This window comes from Pollachius pollachius, assembly GCF_949987615.1.
Source record: "Pollachius pollachius genome assembly, chromosome: 18".
Lineage (NCBI taxonomy): Eukaryota > Metazoa > Chordata > Actinopteri > Gadiformes > Gadidae > Pollachius > Pollachius pollachius.
This window is the reverse complement of record NC_136951.1, coordinates 12,401,409-12,411,474: the sequence shown is the minus strand read 5'-3', so window position 1 is coordinate 12,411,474 and position 10,066 is coordinate 12,401,409. Positions and strand designations below refer to the sequence as shown.

The following is a 10,066-nucleotide window of genomic DNA, read 5'->3' as shown; positions in this document are numbered from 1 at the left end:
AGAGAGAGAGAGATGTATAGAAACAGTGAGTAATTGTTGTGTGTAGCCAGAGTTTTGTTCACAAGACGATCAAATAACCAAAGTTCGCCTTTATAAATGGGTTGGATTGTGAGGTGGTGGTTATTTTATGGTCTCAAAAGTTGTTTCCGTTTTGAATGTTCCAAAAATCATACTCTGCCTAGACAATGACATGGGTGTTCATTAGTGGAAGGAAGAATTGTATATTATTTTAACCCATGTAGAGTTTGCACCTCAGACAATTTTCATCACCTCCTGTGAAAAAAGGTTTATTTGAGATATATGAGATATATATATTAATAAGTAAATAATATTTGCCTTCATCTTTTACTTAGCCAGTTGCACTTTAACAAGGGATTTATTTGACCCACTATGCAAATTTTAATTTGTTGATATGGATGTAACGATTAATCAATATTATAATAGGACATAAATGAAGAACACAGAACACTGATTGTAAGCAGTGGTTATAAACTGCCCCTAGAACTGAAAGGGGTGTTAGTGATGATTACAGTGTATGTGCTTTAATTACATCCAATAAAACATATACAATCATTGCATTTCGTGTTTGTACAAACAAAGATTCTCAAAGCTACAGTTGGCCCACCACTGTTTTAAACCCTTTACCACTCTTTAATTCCTACTATAGATTATAACAAACCTTTCTGTGAGTCACATATATAAGAAACAACTTAAATAGGTAAACAAAAATAATACATGTAAAGAAAAAAATCGAACAATAGAATAATCCATAATAAAACCATATCTTCATCATGAGGCTTTTTCAATTTTAGAGCCTTCTGCATTCTACTTGCCTCCATCATGGCTCGACCCACTTCCGCTGGCCACTGGATATAAGGTCCTCGAACTAGCCTGAATAAAAGTATAAACATGACTAAATGTTTTCAAAGTTAAAAGAAATTAATTTACTTTTTATCACTTATATATATATTTTTTTTAATACGTTCGTGTTTTAAAATGTTTAGAATTGAGGCATAAAGCACTTTAATTTACGCTTGGTCTTATTCAGGCTTTATATGATGAGCCTGCCACTGGGGCTGTCAACACAATGGGGTCCTTCGTTTAGCGCCAGTTTTAGATTTCTTCATCGTAGAAAGGTGGAAGCAAGGCCGTGTTCAGTATGGATTTACGTATGTAATAACGTTATTTTAAACTTTTAAACAATCAATAAACATCTGTGACGTGACGGCACTCTTCCTGGTAAGCAGGCCGAGATCACACGACTTTGAGCACGCTTGTCAGTGGGTAAGTTGTCGTTTTATCTCTTCCCTGTCATTTCTGGAAAGTCGAAGTTACTTGGTCGTCGCTTGAAAAGTCATATCACTGCACATATAACTATATTTAATTAAATGTATATGTCATTGTTCAGTACTCAGATCATTTATCATCCGAACAAGGTCCGACGACTGAAAAATGGAACGTAAGTATTATTATTTTTATTAATATAACATGCCATACAAATCAAAGCTTTGCACACTGCATTTTGGACCTGATTAATTTAGCAATTTTGTATTTAGGGGAGGATGATCTGGACATTTTGACATCGCTGATGGATGAGAATGAGGACGTTGAAGTTCCACACGTTCAAAAGAGCTATGTGGATGACTTGGATGATCTGTTTGACAACGACGACGACGACGACGACGTTGAATATGAAGATGGAATCGCAGCGGAGAAGGCCGGAGGGAAGGATGACGTGGTGACCGATCTGTTTGGTGATGTAGATGACATCGAACATGAGGAGACGGAGGGTGAGCAGCAAGCAGCTGACGCAGAAGACGACGACAGTCTTAACAAGTCGAAAGAGGATTTACAAGGTTTGTTCAGTTCATTTTAATCTTCCATATAGGCCTTAAATGCGTTTTTAAAGGTAGTGACATTCACTGTGTGTGTGTGTGTGTGTGTGTGTGTGTGTGTCCTATCAGAGGAGCTGCGGCGCATGCAGGAGAAAATGCAGAAGCTACAGCAGCAACTGTCGGCGTCTCAGAAGCCTCCTCCTGCCTCAGCCGCCACCCCTGGTCGGGGTGCCCGGACTGTGGCTTCAATCAAGAACAAGTCCCTCTTGCAGGGTGGGACCCCTGCCCAGGGCTCCGCTACCCAGAACCCCTCGAAGGGGAGGACCCCTGCCAAGGGCTCCGCTACCCAGACCACCACAAAGACGCCCTCCTCCACTCAGAAGACTAAGCTCCCAGCAGGTATAAGATACGTTAATGTATTTATAGACATTTTGGGACAAAAGCCGCAAGTACGGGAAAGTATTAAAATATTTAAAAAAAATATTCTAAAACTGCAAGTCAAGAGAAAATAGTATAGTATCTAGATATGAAAAAATATCAATGGTCATATACCATATGAGACAAGGTGGTCTACTGAAGGCCTGTTATATTAAAGATGTGTCTTCTGTAACCACAGCCAAATCATCTCCCCCAGACCAGGTTAGAGGAGACAATCCCAAGCGTGTGGAGTCCAGTGACTTCTCGGACCAGCTGGTCAACGCCGACATGTTCAAACGCAAGCCACGCACAGCCCGCCTGGCCAAACCCAGCACGTCTCCAGGTAATGAACACAGCTGCATTTGATTGTGCTTCACAGTCTGCCCTTTGTAGCCCGACTGTGCATGAAGCTCAGTAAATGGCATTTTTAAAAAGTCTGCTGCTTTTTTACAGCAGTACCAAAATACTCCCCAAATAAAATCACAAAAGGCTTTTATGTATTGCTAAGTTGTGTTTAACTTTTTTTTTCACTGGATTCTTAGAGGACAGAGGCCCATTGGTGGAAATCAAGATTGGCAGTACTTTCCAGCCAGTGGAGCCCCGACCCCAGCCTCCAACCTCCCAACCCAGGCCCGCCCCACCCCCTGTCCCCAAAGATGTGGCGGTGGAAAAGTACTCTGGACTCAGGCTCAGGTCTGGACTGTTGAAATAAATCCCAATGTAACACCACTTACACATGTTGTGATATTCCCTATTATACTAATATAGCACTATTATAAACGACAACCGGTAACGTGACGTTAACTTCTTTTCATAATTACCGGAGAGCAAATTTAGATTTAGGGACTCTAGAGTTACCATCCAAGTGCAAAATGAATACATTTCCCATCCAAAGTGTGTGTTTTGCTCAAGCGTCTCAAGTTGATTGTCCTACCCTGTTCCAGGAACCCACTGGTCTCTTCCTGTGAGATGGATCGCAAGATGGCAGAGCGGCGGTTGATCCGGCTCTCCCAGTTGCCACAGCGCCTGGTTCAAGAGAAGCTGGAGGACAGTGACTGGGTGACGTTCGCAGTGCTGATCAACAAGGCCACCAGGCAGAGCAAGGGGAGCGTAAGTCTTTAGTCGTTGTCTGTAGATTTGTATTCACTAGTTTCTTTACGTGCCCTGGTATGTAAAATGGGCGGGCCCATCGCTATTGTTATGAGCGACACCTCTGTTTGTCCAACGACGACGCCTCGGTGAAATGGGTCTGTGATGTTTTATCTATGTGTGGGTACAGAAGTTATTGTATGTGCGGTTTATAGTTGGAAGTTATTTTAAGTAGTGCAGTCAACACGGTGATAGATCTCATAGATTCTCAGCAGCTCAGAATCAGAGCACCTTTTATGTGGACTTATGCATAAATGACAATAAGATAAGATAATAAATAGTACTTTATTGATCTCAATTCAGCATACAGACCGTTTTTCTATCCTTGATATTTAAGCATGTTTTCCCTTTGCCGTTATAGGTTCCTGGGGTCCATTGCAGATCCTTTACTACTGCTATTCTTTATTACTTACTGTTACTGCAGTTTCCTACTGGTGGTCAAGTTTGTTTTTGCCAATGACGGAACCACGCCTCCAGCAACATGATTTGTCCTAACAAATATGAATCGGATAAAAGGGAAACGCCCGCTCACCCAGATTTAAACTTGTCTGCCATCAGACTTTACATTTACATTTAGGGCATTTAGCAGATGCTTTTATCCAAAGTGACTTGCAGCGGTTAATACACACATTGACACATCCACGGTGGAGTCAACTATGCAAGGCAACAGCCACCTCGTCAGGAGCAGTAAGGGTTAGGTGCCTTGCTCGGGACACATCGACTCAGCTAGCAGGAGCCGGGGATTGAACTAGCAACCTTCCGTTATGCTAATGCTCTGACCCGACCCTTGCTTCCAGGGAAACACGTTCAGCACCTGGACGCTCAGCGACCTCCACGATCTGGAGGTGTGCGTGACGCTGATGCTGTTCGGGAACGAACACAAGGAGCACTGGAAGACGGAGGTGGGCACCGTCATCGGAGTCCTCAACCCCAACCTGATGAAGCAGAGGGACGGCTACGACGGGGTGAGGAACCTCCGTCCCACACACACTCACTCACTCACTCACTCACTTACTCACTCACTCACTCACTCACTCTCTTATACCCCTTTTCCACCAAAATGGTTTTGTTCTTGAACCGGTTCCGTTCAGGATTCTTGTAACCTTCGTGCTATCTAGCAAACCGGCCTGTGTTTCAATCCGTTTTGAGCTGTGGAAACATCCTAATAAGGGATGCATCATTGTGGGTTAGGAGCGTTGCACAATACACACCGGAAGTAGTAGTACACTTACTTTTTTTTTCAACCTGACGATTATGACACGCCCACTGATGTGATTATGGTTCACACTTCACGCCATTTCTTTTGGTTCCTGCTGGGAACCAACTCTCCAGGCTCCGAAACCAATTTGGTCTCAACCGCTCAGAACGATTAAGTTTGAACCAGAACGCCACCCCTTCCGTGTTTGTCATCGGGGGAATTAGTGCACCATAATCCCCACGACCAGCGGCCGTCTGGATTCTGAACGTTAGCTGGGTGTCAGCCTCCATCAGCCCTGACAGCCTCTCTCCCTCCTGGTCCCTCGTCCTAAAGATCAGCCTGACGGTGGACAACCCCCAGAAGGTTCTGCTGATGGGCACGGCGCAGGACTACGGCACCTGTAAGGGCGTGAAGAAGAACGGGGACCCCTGCTCCAAGATAGTGAACATGGTGAGTCCTCGCCCCATCTGTGGTCGGTCATCCTTCGCTTATCCAGATCTTGAAGGAGTCTAAACTTACATTAGCAATGCAAATCAAACACAGACCACAGACGGACTGTTTAATAGATATTTTGCAGCATATTCATATATTAAGAAAAGTTGGGGAAAATGCAGCCTTCAAACATGTTTTGATGTAGTTTCTAGCGTGCCATGCAATTAAATGGGGGGGGTCACCAAAGCCGTACTTTGTCAAACCTAACGCTTCCATGGGTCAAAGTACGCAAAGAAAATGAATCACTTTCTGGAAATTCACATTTAAACTACGAAATCCCCTTTTCTAAATCCACTTTTCTCCGTGGTGTGTGTTTTGTCGGTCCCAGTACGACTGCCAGTTCTGCCAATACCACGTCAAAGCCGCGTACACGAAGATGAGCTCCAAGCGGGCCGAGCTGCAGTCCTCGTATTCGGGGAAGGTTCCGGGTAAGGCGAAGGGAGCCGGCAGCCTGAAGGAGCGGCTGTGTCAGGGGGGCTTCTACTACGGGGGCGTGTCCTCTCCCGCCTGCGTCTCCTCTCTGTGAGTAGCCAGGGACTAGGGCTGTGCAATTAATCCATTTTGTTTTATCGCGTTTTCGATCTTTGGGTTAAACGATCTCCAAACTATTATAATTGAGTTGAAATTATATTTTTTCTATATTCTTTTTATTTGAGTTATTTCATTTGAACATTTGTTTTTTTGTTAAAGTGTTTTTTTGGAGAGAAATAATAATATAAGTCATGTTTTCAAACTCAACGCTGCTTATTAGTATAAAGACATATTGCTAAATCTATTTAACATTATTATTAAAACAAAAATCCAACTAGATTCAAATAATTTTTTTTTTTCTCCAAAAATATATTGTTTCACTTATTTGTTTTATGTGTTTGATAATTATAAAAGGGAACAAAATGGGTCACTTTTGTTTGAAAAATACGGCAAACACTGTCTTGTGTGTTTTTAGGGGCGGGTCCAAGCCCAACAAGTCGACCCAGCGAACCCTGGACTCGCTGTTCGTGAAGGGAGCCTCGAAGCAGGTCGACGAGGCCAAAAGACTGGGTAAGAACTGGGAGGAGTACCAACACACACACACCCATACATAGAAGAGCACGTACATACCACGTCCACAGTTCATCCGTCTGTGCTGCATGTGAATCCGCTGGACTATAAACTGGGCCTCGTCCCAACAGATGTCTTTGAATCATATGATACATTATTTTGATTAAATTCAGTCTGTGTGTGTGCCGCTTCACAGTGGTAAAGTCGGGCGAGGTTTCCGGCTGCTCGAACGACTTTAAAAGCCTGATGTCCCATCCAACGCCCGGAGCACTGCAGCTGAAGAAGCACCTGCTGCACGCAAAAACCCCAGGTACTGATCGGATACCCTATCACCCCTGACGCCTGTGGTTCCATCCCCACTAGACTCGAGAAGGAGCTTAAAGATCAAAACATACCCTACACGTCACGCCATGTTTTTCATGAATCTGAATTTCAAAAGCACTAGCTTTTAAGTCGATTTCCTTTGCCCCAAACAGAAGTTTCCTGTGTGCAGTCGTAGCCCGGCCGAGTAAATGAAGATGAAAACAGTTCCAAATGCTTCAGTCAGGCAGAATCAACCCAAAACAAGTAGTGAAGGAGAGGGTCAATCCCAGCTGTTGCAGTCGCGTCTTCTCCTCTGACGTGTACTTATGTTTTACGAGAGGTGCATGTAAGCTACAGCGGAGGCCGCTGTCTGCTACGCGGGTAACGCAGCGATACTAGCGACCCACGGGCGCTCTTCCACACTGAAGTCTAACCGCAGCATTACTCCGTCGCCCTATCTCACAGGCTCCCCGGGCGGCTCCCGCTCCGACATGCAGTCCATCTCCGCCTCGGACCTGCTCAAACAGCAGAAGAAGATGCAGCTGGAGCTGCTGGAGAGCCGCCGCCGCCGCGCCGCCGAGGCGCTCCACAAGCAGGCCGGGCCGGCAACACCGAGGCCTGCATCCGCGTCGCCCCCGACGACAGTCTCCAGGGTCTCGCCCTCGACGTCGGCCCCCAGGGTCTCGCCCTCGACGTCGGCCCCCAAGGTCTCGCCCTCGACGTCGGCCCCCAGGGTCTCGCCCTCGACGTCGGCCCCCAGGATCTCGCCCTCGACGTCGGCCTCCAGGGTCTCATCCTCGTCGTCGCGGGGGCCCACGACTCTGCTGTCCCCCAAAGCGGCCTCTGAGGTGCCGCGAGGGGCTGCCAGGAGCCCCCCCGCGGCCCACGCCCCCACCCTCGGACGGGGCTTCTCGGAGGGCGACGACATCGTCTTCTTCGACCGCAGCCCGCAGCAGGCTCCGCCCCCGGCCGCGCTCGGCCTGTCGGCAGCCAAGATGGCCGCCCTGAGGAGGTTGAAGGCGAAGGGGGCGGGGCTCGCCAAGGAAGACCCCAACGCCGTGAAGAGGAAGAGGAGCAGCAAGGACGGCGAGATCAGCGCCCGCGTGGAGAAGAACATGGCGGCTGTCGAGGGTATGCGCGTAACGACACGCACAATCACGCACGCACGCACACACTCCCTTAGCAACAGGATCTGTGATGGCTTGTCTACTTCCAAGTATGTAAGTGACCATTCACCAATCTGAAAACTATTAACAATATTTCCATGTTTTGATGTACCTGTGCAGGTGATTCGGCCGCGGCCGACGAGGAGGAGCCGGCGCAGAAGAGAAGGCGGGACCTCAGCTACATCCAATCAGATGAGTTCCAGAAGATTCTCAAAGCCAAGTCGCGCCATCAGGCTGCGCTACAGGCGGTAAGGAGACCATTCAGCCAGACCATCGGATAAGACCACTTCTACTAGCCCACCACCAAAGTGGTAGAGTCTGAACATAAAACCAAAGACTATTGTTATGTGCCTTGTGTAATCGTTTATTTAGAAAGGGAAAAAAAACACCTCAAGTAACAATGACTGGAACCAGGAAGTGGAGGATAATTTTTCGATATATTAATATTTCTTAGCACTACCCGGACTGTGCAGGGTCATGACCATTTACCGTCCCAACATGCCCAACAGGCACCCCTTATTGTGGAACAACGCCTCTCAGCTCTCAGGCGATTATCGCAAGTAAAACCCTTTGTTAAATGTTGCTATGTGTTGGTAGGCGGAGTACCAGATCCAGGAGCGCTACTTCGACCCCCTGGTGAAGAAGGAGCAGCTGGAGGAGAAGATGAGGGACACCAAGGAGATGAAGTGTCGAGCCGTCTCTTGTAAACAGGTACCAGCTAGTTAGCTCTCTGTTGCTAACCCTAGCCGTAACTACACCAGACCTCCCTGCATCGTCTATACGTTATGTCAATATGTTATGTCGGTTTAAAAGAGTTTAAAAGGGTTTTATTCTATTTCCTCTGGCATGCTGGTATGCTAAAGATATGCAGGGGCTTTACTGCGTACCTCTTTGGTGTGAGTGATTTTTGATTCCCTATGGAAACCAGGTTTCTAAATGAATGTGTTTTAGTTTGAGGTTTTTGGTGACATGCGTACATACAGATGTTGTCTGCTTTGAGCAGCCCTGATGTTGAGGTTGGGATGAACCAAAAGGCACGTACTGCACTTCCAGACGTTAATTGTGTGTGTGTGTGTGTGTGTCCCCCCCCCAGTGTAATTACACCTACTTTAAGCCTGCGGACCGCTGCGTGGAGGGGAACCACCAGCTGAAGTGGCACGACGCTCTGAAGCGCTTCTTCAAGTGTCCCTGCGGCCAGCGCTCCATCGCCCTGGACCGGTTACCCAGCAAGCACTGCAGGTGAGCGGGCCTCCACGCCATCCTCTGTCCGTCTCTCTCCTTCTTACCTTTTCACAGGTGACCCTGAGCAAGACACCCTCAACCTAATGCCTGGTCCCATGCATGGTGGACACAGCTGTCCATGTATGAATGTGTGTGTGTGTGTGTGTGTGTGAATGTATGATCCTATCCTCTCATCCTATTCTCTCCTGCTTTGTTTGCTTTTGACTTCTTTCCCGATCTCGTTTAAGGCTCTCCCCCACTTCTGTGTTTTCTCAAATCTCTATCTGTATATATTTTTGGATTTCAAAGATGTTCCTGTGTCATCCTATCCGTCTCCCATTAATTACTTCCAAATACGGAGGTACATTGCACACGCACACGCACACACATTGTGAGTCTTACCCCTCCTCTCTGTCTTGCAGTAACTGTGGGCTCTTCAAGTGGCAGAGAGACGGCATGCTGAGGGTAAACCACCGTTACCTCCTTGAATACATGCCATGCCATGTGATATCCCGCCTTTTTTTATTAAAGCTGACATATTATACCACCAGGTGTGAGTGTGATTAGCCGCTACAAGTCGTTTTGAAAATCGGCCTCTTCTGACATCACAAGTGGGCATGTCCACCTAGATGTATGACGGATAGCTGAGCAACGTTTGCAACAGTCCACTGGGTTGGATAGTAGACCGATCTATCCAGCACACATCTAGGTGGACACGCCCACTTGTGATGTCAGAAGAGGCCGATTTTAACGGCTAATCACACTCACACCTGGTGGTACAATATGTCACCTCTATATTGTGTTTTGCCTGAGTCTCATGGTTCTCATGCATTCGTCTATAAAGCAATGGCCAGTAGTCAAATGCATGAGTACCGTGAGACTCAACCAAAGCACAGTTGCATCCAAACAGAGTGGGGGGGTCAGAATGGCTGATTGCTGCTGTGTTTGAATCTGTGTTGGAACAGCATTTACGGTTCTGTTGTTTTGATGTATCTTTGTTTCCAGGAGAAGAAGGGGCCCAGGATAGCAGGCGAGCTACTACAGCCGCGTGGCGAGGAGGGGGCCAAGTTCCTCAACAGCATGCAGTGAGGTCACTTCCTCTACCTCCCCTACCTCCCCCCAACATGGGGACTAAACCCCAAGCCCTACTGGAAGCCTCTTATTTACGGTGTTGTGCAGGAGAAATACTTTTTACATTTGGTCACATCCTTTTGTTTTTTTTGTACATTTGATGATTTGTGTGA

General features: G+C 46.8%; 2 protein-coding genes across 3 annotated transcripts in view; both read left to right on the top strand.

The window, feature by feature from the left end:
- The window catches only part of optn (optineurin), a 7,522-nt gene extending 6,961 nt beyond the window's left edge, over positions 1-561 (top strand). For both annotated transcript variants that reach the window (XM_079755397.1, XM_079755398.1), the window contains exon 13: positions 1-561. This exon is cut by the window's left edge and continues 594 nt beyond it. The gene's annotated coding sequence lies outside the window, so the exon portion shown is untranslated.
- An 891-nt stretch (positions 562-1,452) lies between these two features.
- Positions 1,453-10,018, top strand: mcm10 (minichromosome maintenance 10 replication initiation factor; the record flags this gene model as incomplete). The annotated part of the gene is made up of 17 exons (XM_079755922.1): positions 1,453-1,459; positions 1,542-1,856; positions 1,965-2,234; positions 2,452-2,595; positions 2,795-2,945; positions 3,197-3,362; positions 4,199-4,366; positions 4,933-5,049; positions 5,420-5,613; positions 6,038-6,132; positions 6,329-6,442; positions 6,901-7,566; positions 7,722-7,849; positions 8,199-8,312; positions 8,695-8,840; positions 9,245-9,287; positions 9,828-10,018. The coding sequence occupies 17 exons, from the start codon at positions 1,453-1,455 to the stop codon at positions 9,909-9,911; spliced, it is 2,922 nt and encodes a 973-aa protein (XP_079612048.1). The 3' UTR covers positions 9,912-10,018.
- Positions 10,019-10,066: the final 48 nt, after the last annotated feature.